This window comes from Anopheles ziemanni, chromosome 3, assembly GCF_943734765.1.
Source record: "Anopheles ziemanni chromosome 3, idAnoZiCoDA_A2_x.2, whole genome shotgun sequence".
Lineage (NCBI taxonomy): Eukaryota > Metazoa > Arthropoda > Insecta > Diptera > Culicidae > Anopheles > Anopheles ziemanni.
This window is the reverse complement of record NC_080706.1, coordinates 68,505,137-68,522,568: the sequence shown is the minus strand read 5'-3', so window position 1 is coordinate 68,522,568 and position 17,432 is coordinate 68,505,137. Positions and strand designations below refer to the sequence as shown.

Below are 17,432 nucleotides of genomic sequence, written 5' to 3'. Positions count from 1 at the left end.
AGCATTTTGCGGGGTTCGTCATCCACGCACATCCCAGGTGCTACAGTCCGCCAAGTTTAAGGCTCGCGAGGGTTCGGTTTCTGGAGGGCCTATTATGTGGGGGAAGCTTCCTACCGCCGAACGCGGGTGCTTAGTATTCAAGATGTGCTTTCGATTAAGACGATGGTCGAGCTCTCGGTTTGCGGCTCAAGTGGCATTCTGCTTCGTGGCGTAGCACCTCTGCATGGGGTGTGGTGTCCCTAATGCCGGTCGCTTACCCTGGTGGTTGTAACGATTTCTGAGGAGGTAAATCTTTTCGGCTACCTTTTGCTGTCCCTTCTTCAAACTTTACGGTACAGTTCTCCCCGCGGTCTCCTTCATTTAAAAAAGCGAATGAAAAAAAAATAGCCCTACGGCAACACATTCGATCGGACGAGCTTTCCTGTATCGGAATCGTTTAATTTTGGTACTTTTGCTCTCATAGACTTCAGTGATATTCGAGTAATGCCAGAATGCACATTCTAATCAATTCAAGAAAGGGAGAAATCAATTCTCATTATAATTTGCCGAGTTGCGGAAGGCCAACTTCGTCGTTAATGCAATAATTTCTGCAACCGCACTTTTACGTGTGGAAAATCACCTTCCAACGACTCGTTTATTGAGCTTTAACTCACCATGAGTTCACCGGAACCGTGATTCCTCCAACAGGGGGAAATTATTAAATCAACATACGACATGATGCTTGGTTTAACACAATTCAATTAACCGTGTGTGCAAACAACACAACCAACCCCGTTTTTGTTGATATTTGTAGTCAACCGTTGGAAATGTTGTTTTTTGTTATGTATTTAAACACTCACTTTAATCTCAACCTTTTTCCGATGAATTTCAGACCTGCAATATCTGTAACACAAAGGCTGTTTTTTACAAAAATAAAATTTGTCCACAATACACATTGTCTGTATTTTTAAGCCATTCAACTGTAATTTTCTTTTATTTAAATTTTAAGGGAAAACCTCCATCAATTGTTAGGAATTGAAAAAAAAAAAAAATTTAACACTTAGTTTTATTAATTTTATTGAATCCAAACTGATTTGATCTCACATTTCCAAGAAACAAGAATCAATGTTTATAGGCATTTTTGTATAAGGAAGCATTTGAAAAAAAGGTTTAATGATGAATCAGTGATCGATAACCTATTACCGACATAACTTTAATGCTGCCGATTGGTTTTTGTTGTGTTCTCAGTTTTACATCGCATGGGAGCTACATGAACTCCCATCCGCTTCGGGGAAAAACTTGAAGGACTAAACGAATCATATCGGAGCAATCCAATCAACATTTCCATTCAGCACAGCAGCAGGTTATCAAGAGCAGATCAGCACAGCTTCTGGCATTGGTCCCATTGCTCACAAAATGTCAAATAAAGCTATCGATTTGATGGTATCGTTAAGTTTGCAAAGTCTTGCGAGGCACACGAGAGAAAGGTAGAAATGGGAAGAGAAAAAAGCGCATGTTTAAATGTCGATTACCTAGGTTACGACGAAATGCGGCGGATGTTTGTCACTTCTGTCATCTTGTTTTTTAGTGGCTGTCAGCAAGTCAATATCTTTCATCAAAATGGACTATTAAGTTTTTGAAATGAAATATCCAATATAAATCTATTATATTTTATTGAAGAATAATTCAATGAGAGGTAAATAAAATGTATTATATATGAACTAAAATTCACAAGCATTGGCACAAATGTATAATTGGTTTTACTTTTTTCCATATTTAAAAAGTGCAATCCAAGCTAATAAACAAAAAAGAAAGCGAAGCACCCGGAAGCTCAGCTGCGTAGCAAAGCGGAAATGCCGGCATATGGGCGGACATGTGGCACATCCTTTTTGGAGCGCCTTCGAGCCTTCCACCGTATCCATCCCATTGCCCAATTTTGCTTATAGAAGCACATACGACGACCTATAAGGCGGATACCGTTTCATTCCGCACACATGGTGTACAAAGTTGTGGCCAAACGTACACTCTTTTTTCCGTTCTGGTCGACGAGAAAAGCTTTGCGTATTCATGGGCTCGTAAGCAGCCTATCTCGCTGCTTCCTCACCGCACTTCCAAGGGCCTCGAATGAGGGATGTTGCGAGAAGAATTTCCATCCCAAGTGGCATCCTCTTTCGGCACACGCAAAGTGTGTGTGTGTGTGGGCGCCCAAAGTGTAGCTTTCGGTACCGAAGCCATTGTGTTGCGGTGTATGCAGGCACTCGAAGCCGATTTCACACTCATTATGCCCTCATCGTGCGGGCGAGCTGTTCATCAAGGAGCCGCGGCCATCATGCATTCCGACCGTACTGCAGCTGCCACAAACGAACAGCGCAGAGGCGAGGCTCTACGAAAGCCCCCCACCCCCTGCGGCTGAAGAAGTTGTGTTGAAATTCGGTAAAATTATGCAGCAAAGATGAACAAGTTGTGGGGCGGCATTCGCAATGTGTGTTGCAAATAGAGGCGATGATGGGGAAAAGGCCCAGCCAATGAATAGTTGTAATAAACTATTATTTTATTTAACAAAACTTTATGAGAGGAATTCATCAAAACATGTGCAAACAAATTAGAAATAGTGAAAATTAGTTTCTTTTCTTGTTGTAAAGAAATATGAATAAATTTCGAAAAAACTAGAAACAGACATCAACAAGTTGGACATATTGTAATATTCAAAAAGCCATGCATTAATAAGGAAATGGAGTTGGATACCTATGAGCATAGAAAGAGTGTAATTATTTTTTTAAAAGCAAGGCAAGGAATAATTGTAATAAACTTTCATTTTATTTAACAAAATTTTATGAGAGGAAGTCATCAAAACATGTGCAAACAAACTAGAAATAGTGAAAATTAGTTTCTTTTCTTGTTGTAAAGAAATATGAATAAATTTCGAAAAAAACTAGTAACAGACATCAACAAGCTGAAGGGTATATATTGACATATTTAATATTTAAAAAGCCATACATTAATAAGTAAAAACAATTGAATACCTTTGAGCATACAAAGAGGGAAATTATTGGCAAAAAAAAGGCCAGAAATTTTCCCTTTAATCAAATAAGCAAAAGGAAAAACGTACACATTTTGATGCGGTAGACAAATGAAATGAAAACAAAACCGCTTTTTCACAAGGGTTGACTAATCTCGATCGTGGCTGAGGTCATTCAGAGGCATCGGTTCCAGTTCGGTTCCGCCTGCCGCAGCCGGAAAAACCCCCGGAATCGCGAGCCGGAACGTTCCACGCCCGTGAGCAGCGCAACGAAATTGATTCTTTCCCCGGCGAAAGATGTAACGAACAAATTAAAACCGATTTTTCCAGACCCCCACCTCCCAGAGGAGAGGAGTGTGATTCGGGGGGTTCGTCGTGTGCCAGTAACGTAAGGAAAATAAATAAACAAAGCGGAGTGAATCGTAAAAAATTCACGGTCTTGGGGAGCGGGTGGTTAAGGGGACGAAAAATGAGTCTAGAGTCTACAGTAGTTTTCTTCTCCGGCGGAAGAGGATTTCCTATCTTCTCATTCTTGTTCCGATGAGTTGCTTCGCGTTTTATCCGCAAGCATCTTAATGAGTAACCTTTTTTTTACTGTAATTCCCGATAACGATCACTTATTGTGCGTGTGCTAATAGTTGCCGTTGGGAGCTTGGGAAAGAAGTCACGATGAGTTGAATATTAAAACTAAGCAAATTAACTAATTTGGGAATGTTATTCTTCTGGCTGGTATGCGAAAATTGTTTGTAAAGTTGGAAAAATGATGGAAGAATTCGGTTTAGTACAATGCTATAATGGTTGTCTTCTTGATATAAATAAAGTAAAAGTACCTTGAACTTATTAACAGAATATTTAAAAAAATACCACGTAGCATTTCTTAAAGCTGATCGATAAGACATAAAAAGGAATCAGAAAACCACACTCTCCTGTTTGAAGGAAACGAAAACAAACCCGAGAGGACACTGCAAACTGAGGGGCATCGACTGACCATCGTCGAGTCCTTTCTTTCAGTTCCCGGAATCGATTGCACAATTTTCTGACACCGATGGCTTAACCTTAAAGGTCAAGTGGGAAAAATCTTTGGACAAACAAGTCGAAGAGAGCTTGAGTAACAAAGCAAGACAGATACAAAACAAAGCCATCGTACTGCTAAACTGACCGAGCTCGTGTCTTGGGATGGGCGAGAGCAGAAAGGAAATCAAATGGGAAATTTAATTTGCAAATCACAGAAAGGAAGGAGTCCGCTTCCGTTCGTTCGTTTTCATTCGACACTGTGCAATCGATCGCTCTGTCCGGGGCCTGGTATCGTTGATATCCTTTTCTTCCTCCATCTTTACTTTCATTCTCCCTCAAACTCAAACGACACTAGAGCGCGCAATATCGCTGGAAAGCTCCCCAGGATAGGAGGTGACCAGTTTATTACATTTCATCCCTGCCCGCTGGTGGAGGCCAGACGGGCTGTCTGTGGCCTGGGCTTTGAGCAGGAGTTCGTCCGTTCGCTGCGAGGTGTTTGGGAAAGTTGGGCCTTTGTCCATCTGATTTGTCTTTTATTACATCAAGGGTTTAATCTGCGAGCGGCTCAATATTGAGCGCGACGCTTCATGATGCCTTCTATAAAGTTTTGCTTCGTTCAATCGGTTTCTTTTCTCTCTGCGGCTAAGAAGCTCTAGTCATCTTCGGGCAGATTAATTGAAAGGAATAAAGCTAATAAAATACTAGGACACATTAAAACAAATTCAATTTATAGGCTTACGCCAAAATCAGTTTTGTTTCAAGAGTCTCGCTCCTTTATGAATCCAATTCAATGTTTGATTCACAAAATACTGGGGGAAACAAGAATTGGGTTTTCTTGACTGTAAATCAATGTAAATCTAGCCAGAACTTGAGAAACAAATCTTAGTCTTTATTAATGTTCCGAATGTCCTACATCAAATAGAAACGGTAGAGAGCTCTTGGCAAAAGAAGGAAATCATTTGAGTCAGTCATTTGTTTCGCAACGTCGAGGATTTCCATGATTTCCCAACGGTTTCATCAAATGGTCTCTATATGTTGACAAAGTTACGTGAATGATTTTTTTTGTTATTTGCACAACCTCGTGGTATTCCGTCCCGGGAGGATGCTTGAGTGGCATTAAAAATTCGATTTCAGCTACACGGCAGAGTACTACTTCGAGATCGGAACAACGTGTGATTTATTTTTCGCATCGCTTTTTCCATCGCTGGCCGGCAGGTGAAGCAAACGCAGAACGCAAATTGAAAATATATTGGACGCATTTGTGGGAGAAATGGAGCTACATTTGTGTTGTTGAAAAATGGAATAATTTGCATTGGAGAACCGGTGATGGTGGACAGATGTGACATAATTGTTTATATCCTTCGTTGTACGCAAAAAGCATTTTGTATTGTGTGCAAATTTAATCATCGTAAATTCATGAGGAAAAAATAATTAATTTCAACAAAAGCATTCTCGGGTAAAATTAATATTAATCGTCCCGAACTTACCAGCACGTTGGGTTTGCCGGTACGATCGTCCACCCACACCAGGACGAGATCCGAGCCGGCCATTCGCTCCGATCGGTGCGAAAAGCCGAGCCCCATGAAACCGCGCGTGTTGGCCGTGGCCGTGAAGACGATGTCCTTCTGGTCGACGTACCAATCGAGCGTGTACAGCCCGTTCGGGTCCATCGCCTCCGAGCGGCTCCACCGGTGATGGACGGGTTCCAGCTTGCTTGCCGCCACGGCGGCCCCATCGACGGTCGGAACCAGCGCCAGGCTCAGCAGTGGGATGACGAGGACCATAATTCCGACGACGGAAAGTCGCCCCGGAAGGCCATTCCGGTCCCTTTTTGGTGTAGACATATTGCACGATAATTCGAGCTGCTCTAGCGCCTTCGGCTGCGTCATGATGATGGTGTTAATGATTGGCCAAGAATTTCGGTACAACAAACCAGCAGCGGGGTTTGAGGAATATTTGCTCCTCCACCCTCTTCGTAGGGCCAACGTCTAACGGACACGAAACACGTTTCCCGGGCACTCAAAGGGCAATCGAAGGTAATGAATTAATACGAGAAATAAAAAACTATCACTTTATTAACATACACACACACACACAGGCACTGGTTTCTCACCCGCGCACTTTGATCTGACTTTGGATTGATTCGTTTTCTAGTGCACAATTTCCATTCGACTGCGATCACATTCACCGCTGATTTCCAGCTTCATTCTCACACTTTGCTTGATCCATCGATGGTTTTATGATTATTATTATCACTTCACTTTTTCGTTTCGATCGGTTTCGCAGCAGTCGAAGCTGCGTGAGCCGCAATATGGTAATCAAACACTATTTTCTCTAATTATGCCTTCAAATAATAACCGCGGAATCTAACCGGGGCTAAGGAGAAACGGGGGGGTAGAAAACAAAACATTAAAAACAAACTGTAAAACGAAGGCAGATCGAACGCTTTTCACTCGCAAGCACACGGATTTTTTTTTGCCCTTTTGGAGGTTGAGTGTACAAATGAGAAAACAACAAGATTCATCTCACGGGGGGCAGCTTCAATCAGGGAAATTATTCACTTAAAAAAGGCCGTGGTGTAATAAGCATCAAATCAATGTAAACAAATGGCCTCCATCGGCGCTGATTAAATCAAGCACATTTACGAAAGAAAAATCAAATTCGAATACAACACAATTTGCTCACAAAAGTAATAAATTTGGTTTTCGATTTCGAGAAAATGTTATTCCAACACAGTTTATTGCAGTCGCTAATTGAAATTGACAACACCGGTTGAAGATATTCACTTTATCATCTTCTCACCACTGCTCATTAAACACGCAGCATCCTTTGATAAGCGCATTTGTCAAAAAGAAATGTCGAAAGGTCGTATTCGATGACACACAATTATTCTTCCAGCAAATTGCTGTATCCGATGGCGTTTATTTTCACCTGAGAACTTCCTTTTTATGATTCTTCATAAAACTTCCCGGACAGTGCACACCAAAGCCGTGGACACCTAGATCCACAAAATGTTAATGGCCGTAGGACTACTCCGAAGGAAGAAAAAACCAAAAATTAAATAACCGAGTGTCTCCTTCCCCCCGGGGGCACAATCCGTTGGTCGTCTTTTTATTATTTCGGTATTATTTTTGGCGCACGGGGCCAAAACCGTGGGAACTGAAACTTGTTGCAAATTTTTTCTGCCTTTTTTATCGGTCATCCATTTTGTTTCCTTTATTTTTGTTTTAATGTATCTCCTCCGCGCGTTCTGTTTCCGAGTTTGGGTTTTTGCAAACGCCGGGCGACAACGCTGCACTCTTTCCCTTTCGTCCACCGCTTTCGGTTTGCTTGCGTGCTGTTGTGTGTTTTCTTCCTTCGCGTCGCCAGGCAACGAGACGAAACAAAAGAGAAAAAAGCACCAATACACACTATCGGGAAGATGTCAGAGGGAATCTGGAGGGCGATCTCGCGCCGAGATTATCGAAAGAAATGCCATCGATGAACCGGCGAACGGATGAAACGAATGGGGAAGGGACGCAAAAATGGTCGCCTTGGAAACGGAGTAGATGGGTAAATAAAGAAACGCGAGAATAAAACGTCACGACTATCGCGAAACAATTTCGCGAATCTAACCGATCGCCCACCCTCACCTGCAGCCTCTCCCCGCGCAGCATCACACACTTGGAGGGTGGATGGGGGCAGAGGGCACGAATAACTTGTTTCGGCGAATATTCACAAAACACAGAGCTACAAACAAGACGCACACACAGCCACACACGTACGCACGCGGGATAAACACGTTCGGGAAGGTTGCTCGAAAGAACGCGATCGAGACGAAGCTACGGAACTCGACGAAAATAGGCTGCGCTTCTGACGCCGGTCAGATTGGCTATGCCGAGGGCTTCAGGCCGTGGGCTCCGGTGGACCGCGGAGAACATCTGCGCGAACACGAACGCCGGCTCAACGGTGCGCGCGCACACACACACAGCGGTTTTACCGGCCGGCTGCCGGATCGTGCATGCATCCCCACGCATGTGTTCAGCGGAGTGTGTAGGGATCTTCCTTCCTTTTGCCTCGCGCTTCTGCCATGGTTTTCGGTTCCCTTTTTGTCTGTTACCTTTCCGTTTCAGGCACACCGGGCTGGTGGATAAGGGTTCCTCTCTCTCACTAGTGGACGCAATTTGAGCCAGATGAAGGCCCAACTTTACCTTAGCCAACAGCGAATTGGTTCACTTGATGACGTACTGAATTTGCAAACTATAACTCACCATAAAAGCTCTTAAAGTAAAGGTAAATGTGAATAAAAAAAATAATATGTTTAAATATAATATAAACAATATAAGTTTGATACCAACATCAATCTAATACGTGTTGAAAAATAAGGAAAACGGGCGAATGTATCTTGAAAATTAATAGCGTAACTAAGACGAGTAAAAGTTCACGATGTTTTAAATTTGTTTTAAATATTTGGTATGTCACCCATGTCAGTATTTAGGCGATTTTTTTTTATAGAAAATTTATTTTTCTACGAAGCTCGATCTGAAGACGATCAATAGAAAAAAAGAGTGTTCTGACTGAAAAGCTACAATAAGATGCAAACCTTATGAACCATTTAAATTCCTCGCTGTGCAAAGTTGCTAAAATTTCAAGAAGGGTGATAAAACTTCACCTCGACACAGGATGTTGAGTTGTTTATACTATACCTAGACTGTGGATCTGAAAATGTATTTGTGTCAAACAACTTGTTTTAAAGTGACAATGAGTACAATAAAACCGATTACAAATTCGATTAGAATAGTTTGTAAACGTAAAAGATTGCATACGATTATCACACATCAACCTTTGAATCTATTTCGAATTTATATTTCGTTTTTCCTTGTCAATACGAGGCATATCCTTTCCGAAGTCGTCCTCCCGATGGACGTTTTGTGCCGATTGAATTGTGCTAAACCCACGACCATGAGTGTTTCAGCCGCTACCCTGAAAAATATGCCCTCAAGAAAGGAAAGCACATGGCAGCCAGGCACAGGACGAAAAAAAAGCAAAACATCAAAACGACATCGGTTACCTTCTGCCAGGGCATTCGACAATGTTGAACGCAGGAATTGCACACGCACACCAAGGGGATGAAGTACGATGAAAAGGACCGACTATCGCAAGAGAAAAGAATAACTGATGTACCAAAATTATACCCGCCAAGGGGAAAGTGCACATGCACATGCACATGCGTTTGGTAAGGGACGCTGGGACACGACAGGCGGATGTTTGTTTCGGCTTCCTTTTCCTGAGCAGTTCACCCGGGTAGGGAAAGAGATGCAAGATGCACCACCGGGTGCACCACCGGTATGCAGCAGATGCCATGATGGAGTGTGCATCTCAAGGAGTGTGCGACGGAGAGGATAATTCCGCCCGGGTTGAGGACACATATGGGCGAGGAAAACAGTTTTGAGGGAAACCGTCAAACATCAAAAGTGTGTTGCAATTGTGAGGATCTCTCGTAATGAGGCAAGCGGTAGAAGGACACTGCACTTCATGTTGATCGGGGCGAACAATTTTTATGAGCCTTAGTGTTTATTTATGGGAGTGGAAATATCTTTGGTTTTGCCATCTTCCCCCCAGTTGAGAGCTCTTTGCGTCTTGATGTCTAGCTTAAAATAGCATTGCGAATAACATCGCATTGCAAAATGATTATTTTTTCCACAAATGACCATCTACCCCGTTTCGAATGGATCGGAATCGTTGAGTTTATATTCCGCTTCCCTATTTTGCTGGCTTATTTGCATTTGCTCCGGAAGTATACTTTGTCATTCGTAGAGAAAACAACTCCTCGATGGTTTTTTCTTTTCTTTATTTATTTCCTCTCAAGAATGAAAGAACTGTATTGCACTTCTAACCCGCTCTGGGAAATATTGCTGTCATTCGTTTCTTACCAGTGCATCCGATGCGCCACTTCCGGTTGGATCGTGTTCCGGTGGACGGATGCAGGGATAAGTTATTTAATTTAAATGTAAATTATTTCGGTGGTACACTGTTATGACGTTTATGGAGGAAAAAAACTATGGAGTCTGTTTTATAAGTCTAGAAGGGTAAAGCGGGGCATTTGATTGTTTATCCGAGTTTTGACAAAACCGAGTGGTTTGGTCAAGAATTAATCCGTTCACAATTTACGGAATGTAGCAAAAAGGACACATCATAAAACATGGCAAACGATTTGCGAAACGACGTTTGCTGTAAAAATATTGCTACATAAAATTGTTCTTTGTGACCTTCAAAATTTGTCCTCAAATTGTTCAATCGAGAACCTTCTTTGTCGTAGACTCGAGCGGATGTTGAATGGAATACCCCGCGGAGACCGAACGGAACGAAAAAGAGACATCGATAAATTTCACTCTGATGGTAAAAATTTACCCATCCTCTAACCAACACCACTCCAGAGGGAAAGGAGCACGCGATAAAATGTGTAAACACACATGTGCAGTTCCAGGTTTGCGTTTTGGTAAATTTATGAAAAAAAAAACTATCACCCCTAAGGAAACCCGAAAACCGCAAGACGGAAAAAGGGCGAAAATGTAGGGTAGGTAAAAAGGTATCGATGCAAGAGGGTTGTAGCGGGACGGATAAAGGAAACAGGCGTTGGAGCGAGCGAGAAGCCAAGAGTAAACATGGAAGCGGAAGGCGACAAAGTAAAGCCAGGTGCGTTCTGCGCCGGCATGTTTTGGGCCGACATGTAGGGCCGGTTGGCAAAGCGGAATGAAGCTGTTAGAAGTTGGGCTTCGCACACACATGCGCACAAGTTGAAACGCTGAACTCATCGTGCGTGAAAAATATACATTTACGTTTTAAACCACTTCGGCACTAAGTTCTGTTCGAGTCAAGAGTTTTTTTTTCGATGGTTTTGGGCAAAGAGATTTGATTTGGGTATAAATGAAACTGGATGAAAATTAACAAAAGCAAAGGGAAATTTAATAAAGTTTGATATCTGCAAAAATGTTTCCCAAAAAAATAAAAAAAAGTTAAATAATTTAAAACTAAACAATTTATGAAACAACATTCTTTCGAATGTTTTTGACCTGCGTTCCTCCAACGAATAACTCAAAAAGACAAACAGGACGCAGCCACTACGCACGCAGCCGTTTCAGCAGAACGTTCGTGACAATTGCCTACTTTAAGGGATTTCGGTTCAAAACGGTTCGCCTACACAATTGTCAGCACTGTTTTAGAATTCCAATTTACGTAAAATTAAAACATCAAATTTGGGTTTTCAATCATTTTATTTCAAGGTCAATAAATTTTCAGCATTTAAATACTCAATCTGCGGTTTCACTAGGATTGGTTCGATTGGTTTATCTTATCGCTAGGTTGCTCTTGAATGTACAAATGTAACTGAATGTAAATAGGAATCCACGTACACTAGAAGCATTTGGCTTCGCGTTCTGGTGAAACATTTTGCGGGATTATCTATAAATTGGTGGGGAAATGCTTCTAACAACACTGTACATATTATAAACCATTATCGCCAACCATCTTTTTTTTTGAAAATCTTTGTTTCATAAACTTCTCCAACCATCGTTTCAACAGCACTGATGAGAAATATTGTTCGCGCACTTCGAGCATCGAACGCGCTTTTCGTTTTAGTGTCAATTCCGTTTACCCTTACCTAAATATTTGTTCGTGATCGCCAGAAATCACTGGCATAGCGATTGATTATTGCACTAATTGGGACTTAGAATCATACTTCTCCCTCCTCTCAATGGGTTCTATACACATGTGGCCTTATTTTTGACATATATTTCGCTAATGCGTGAGGCTGAGAAGGGATGTGTGCGAAAGTAAATAAATATGCCTCCTATACACGTGCTAGGCGTGGTGCCATCTATCCATGTTTGTGGTTGATGCCTTCTCCTTCGCTTATTGATGCCACAGGGTTTCTTATTTGTTCAACCATTTTTGGTTATCTCTTACAAGACGTTTCCTCCAACCGAACATGTAGCCGCATAATCTTGCGTAATTGATCCTTATTCGGTGCTAGATACACATTTTTGTACAGCTTCTATTCTGGTTTTCCGTGCGCGAGGATACATGGGATGTATTTACACATAATTTGCGCTTATGTTGTCCTGGCTTTTATGCGATATTTGTTTTGTGTTTTTGGTTTCTGTGAGAACGTGTTTATGTCAAGCATAATTTGATTTATGTCGTACTTTGCATGCATATCGTGATGTATTTTGGATCGTTTATTTTCTTTTCTTGCCTCCACCGTAAACAAGTCGATGTATCGTCAAAGATTGTTTTGTAAAGTCGATCTTATCATAGCAAAAATATATTCTCCTTCAGTGTGTACTTAATAAAAGAAAACCAGCTTACCAATGATCCGGAAAATGTTGTGGAAGCGATTCTGAAGACTTTCCGGATGGATGGTTAAAAACAGAAAAAAATCTCATCTATTGTTGGATTGAAATCGTTAGTAAAAATCATCGATAACGTAATCAAAGATGATAACGTAATGTTCTGAAAATCTATGCTTGGTTGTTCATCCATTTCCGTTTATTTAATCAACTCTGCTTACGTCAATTCCATCCCCTCGTAAATACGGCCCACGTTTGGGAAAGGTATGCGTAAATCGATGATGTAGTTAAAAGAATAGGTTCCATAGATACGAGGGTTTATCGAAAGTTCACACGTTAACGGGAATGTGTCCTCCGTATTTGAAAGTTCATTATGGGAAGATGTGCACATAATCAATGCTCCAGAATTGGGGCCCAATAGCACATTTACGTCATTATTGACAAAGCTAAGATTGTCTTCGATTGTTACTGGAAACCTTCGAAGGAGAAGAAAGTGAGCTACCTTTTAGGCGTTTCTCGCAGTGCGGAAGATGCACGTCATCGTTTTTTTTCATTTATGTTCGTCCCGAAATACTCACTGCCAGAGATCGAAGAAAATGTGAAATGGCTTTTTTGAATGACGCAAACACAGAGCTGGGAGGGATAAGTATTAGGGAGCTTTGATTGAACGACGTTAAAAACGGATAAAAGTCAATAAGTAAAGTATGCTCGTTATTTTCAATTGTTATTAAATTGAGTATAAACAAAATTTAATAACACAAGCAAGATGGTTGTATTGTTTCTTGTCCAAGAATAAAAGTACTGACAATCGCAAATACTCAAGCTGACATTTCAAAAGAAAATTAATCAAATATTGATCATTCTCATTCTAAATACCAGGCTGTCCTAAAACATACCGACATTTCACCGAAGCCAGGCACTTAAAGTAGATTCACTTGTCGGAGATTTGTTTTTCCAAATGTCAAGCCAACTTTTCTTCCGTTAAAACCGGCATATCGATCTTTGGCAAACTTTGTTCCATGTCAGCCGGATCTCGGAAGCACACGGCCCAAACATAATCGGTATGAATAATTGAGGGCAACGATTCTCACATTATTAGACACGATTTCGTGATTAGATTTCGATTGGTTCGAGACAAATTTAAAGCAAACCGTCGCGCGGACCGATTTCGGAAAAGTTTTTTATCTGCATTCGAAACAGCCGTCCGACCGTCTGCAGTCGTAAGAATGATTTTTTCACGAGCCAGAGAGTGTGATGAAAAATTCATGAGCACGTCGGTTTTTTCCGTCCGAACGCCGGTGAGCTGCGAACTTTGGGATGCTCTGGTTTTCTGCTATTTTTTGTTTGTGGTATTTTGGGTTTGACGATTTGATGTGGGTTTTGTGTGTGTGTGGCTTTTGGTTTGCCTTTTCTAAATGTGATAGCTGCAAAATGATTGGTCGTGAAGAAGGATAACAAATGATTAGCAAGCCATGAAAAGTTTTTGGATCAGGGACGGATTCACGTTCAATTGACATTAGATCTGCGAAACGTATAAAAATGATGTGGAAGAGTTTTGATTCGAAATTCTCGTATGTTTCTACTAAAAATATTTGTTAATTTGATCATTATTTTTGTAAAGCAATGGCTTTTTAGTCACGCAGAATGGTGATTCAACGAAAAAATCGTAGTAGGTTTTGGAAATAAATGAACAAAACTGTTCACTACAGAAAACGTAATGTGAACCGGAAAAAAGAAATACCCAAACATGAGGAGGAAAACACAAAAGGATTAAATTGTTTGTGCTGCAACTTTTGTGGTGCGGGTTCTCCGCATTTTCTTCGCATTTGTCTCTTTCAATGGAACTTCGCGGGTTGGAAAGGATTCCACACACGTCGCGTCTAAATGCACCAGCGTTGGCAGAACATTAGCACCTTTTTTGTCGTGGTTATGTGGGATTAAAGTACGTGGGTAGGAATTAACACTACCAGGCTTCCAAGTGCATAACGGTACCACAAACTTTCTGCTGCAAGAACTTGAAAAAGTGTTTGTTCAAAATGAACTTTAAAATCTAATGTTTTGGTATGATTCATAGAGTAAGAGCTACTTAACACTTTAATATCTGTAACATAAAGTAGCTTCAGACTTAAGTTGGAACCTTTGGAGATTTTTAACGGTTATTTACCTAAGCTAGTGTCAAACTGGTCCTTACAATAGCAAAGCTAAGAGCAGCCATTTATCATTCATGGTAGATTATTTCTAAACCAAACAAAAAAAGAAACTACCTGCTGCACTCCAATAAGAACAAAGGTCTATTATTTACTCTTACAAACAGAAAACAAACAAAATACTGACAGTTTATTTACCCTTGACCAACGGGTTTATCTCCATCGCGCAAATGTTAATTTCACGCGACTGTAAAAGCACCATCTTCATAAGCAAATGCAAATGGTTAAAGGCTCCAGCGAACTGCTTCTTAAACAGTTCGGGCATAGCTTTCGCTCGCGTTGTAGTTGACATCTTGTAGCAGCGTTTTTCCTTCGCGTTTTCGCAAAACAAAGTCCTCCGGGCACGGTTTGGCAGACATGTTTGGCAGACCAGACCCGGTGGCCTTATTGTTGTCTTAATTGCTTCAACAACCTCACCCAACAACTTATCTCCGGGCGGCGAAAGATGAAGCAACTAGCGAGTGTGGTTTTTTCCTTCCCTGAAGTCGAACAATGGCGACATCCTGGGTGCCGGATTGCGTTTTGCTTTCGTCTCACTTCTCAGTCCGCTTCTAACGTCCGAGTGTCACGCCACACACAAATGAACAAATGGAGCTTTAGTAGTCCGGGTTTGCCAATGGTCTGGCCAGCGCAAATAACCGAAACAGCACGTTTACGGAAGCGGCGTATAATTAGTGATATCTTCCTTACCTTTTCGTGTCTGTGCAAACGAATTGTTCACCACCGCACTGTTTTTTTCCTTTCATCCTATTTCCACGTCCATCCAAACAATGAGATAAGCTCAACGGTTGGATCTTGGGATTTCCACTTTGTCCTGTCCGCGGTCCACGCTCTTTTAGTCACACAGATAAAGCTCGAGATAATCGTAGAAAAGTCTGATGAAAATGGGCCACTCTTGGCGGTTGTGCATTGAGGTGGAAAATTTGGCAATAGAAAGGAGCAGTTGGCAGTGACATGTAATTAGTAGTTTTCAAAAAAAGAAGAAGCAAAGTTCCAAGTGAAAAAGAAAGAGATATTTTACCAATAATTAGTTATTAAGCGAAACAAAAGTACAAAAGTAAACCATTGATGTTTATATGTTGCAGAAATCCAAATGTAAGTTATTATACTTCCTTTTTAATCTCTTTTGCGAAAAATAGTTCAGCGTTTGCTTACAACATCTTTCGCAATATTAATTTTGGTCATGGACAATGTATGTGTAGGATCAATTGAAGGTTTTGCATTTGGATTCTGAAATTTTGTGTAACATTGTAAAATGACAAAAATAAAAATCTGTTTTACTTTTTCCAGACACCTCATTGGTGAAATAGCAACACAGTGTCAAACAACTACCGTTGAATGGTTGACGTCATCGAACGGAATTGAAATCCCAGATTTCATCGAATCAACACAATAATCGTCTCCATCGAAGGTAAGCCTTATCGATCCACATCGATTCACGAGAACAATCGTAGACGATGATTTTGTCCTTCCGGGAAGGGTAAAAATATAACCATTTCGACCAACCCTAAAAACTAAAGCTTGACATTCCGAGAAAGGCTTGAATTTCCCATCAAATTCTGGTTATTGGATGGATAAGTCAAAAGTTTAGGGAAATTGGGCACGATTGTACCGTTTGCCTTTGTAGGGCAGGTGATTCCACAAAGTTTAATCTGTAATGCATTGAATAATAGCCTAATTCGAATTTGAAACTTGTTTCTTGGAAGATCTTCCTGTATTTATTGTGAAAAAAGCCTTGTTCTATTCACTGAATGAGATTTTATCGATTATAGTATCGAAAAAATTTACTATTAAAGATTATTAATTAGACAATTCACACATCTTATTTTATGCTTAGAAAGGAGATTTCAAGCGACTCATGTTCCTTTCTTTATAAAGTCTTAGTGATAAGAAATTTAACAAGTTTAATTTTCACTTTTTTCAACTGTTTCATTAGTGTGTTTCAAATTTATCTGTTTTCATTTGGCTTTAAACAACGAAACAATAATTAAATGTTATGTTATCACTTTCGCAGAGGGTTGGAGCAATTTATCTACACAAAGGCCAATCTTAATAAACCAAATCATCTCAATCGCACTAAGATAAGATGCAATTAGCTGCAGACGACCACCAGCTTTATCGTGGTGCCATCAAATCAGTGCGTTCCATTTCTGTCAACTTGCTCGAAATTTCGGCAAGTTGCATCGAATTAATTGAATATCTCTCCAACCATTCGGTTTGCATCGATATTTGCCGTCTCGCGGTAATCTCTTACCGGATGCAGCCGGAACGTAATCATCATTTGTGCAGCAGTTCATCAGCATTCACCACAAGCAGAGCGCTGGCATCCCTGCTGTGAGATGCTGTTAACCAAATTGGACGAATGCCAGCTCGGCGGATGCCGCCACCATCTTATGAACATCGATTGTAATGCAGCGGTTGCGGGAATAGTTTGCAAATATTTGCAGGACTGTATTCTCTTTGAAATGTGCTTTTGAAAGGTAAGGAAACTATCTAATATGTAAAAATGTAAAGTGTTATTTAAAGTGAATAAGTACCACACGTCACGTTTCGTATTGAGACGAGTTCTTCTGAATCGCTTCCACAAACTTATCGTTTCTATTGTCACCGTCTCTGACAACACAATCGAGCTGCTACGAACGAAGTCAATCGGTGCAAATGGAATCAGACGACGGATTGCTGACCGGCCAGCAGCCACCAAATACGCACACACACACACACACTTACACACACTTACACAAACAGCTCGGAACAGGCCATAAATCAAACCATGCTCATGCCGACAACGTTCCTCCCGCCTCGGCCCGATGTCCGCAGGACGGACCGGAAGCCGACACTCGCTGCCATTCGATCGTCCTGGTCCGCTCGTGGTCTCGGCTCGTGGTC

At 41.1% G+C, this 17,432-nt stretch overlaps 1 protein-coding gene across 1 annotated transcript in view; it reads right to left on the bottom strand.

Annotated features, from left to right (window-relative positions):
- The window catches only part of LOC131285350 (MOXD1 homolog 1), a 43,871-nt gene extending 38,075 nt beyond the window's left edge, over positions 1–5,796 (bottom strand). Inside the window, exon 1 of the mRNA XM_058314203.1 lies at positions 5,500–5,796. Coding sequence (XP_058170186.1) covers positions 5,500–5,796 — 297 coding nt within the window. The remainder of the gene's footprint in view (positions 1–5,499) is intronic.
- Between the last annotated feature and the right edge of the window lie 11,636 nt (positions 5,797–17,432).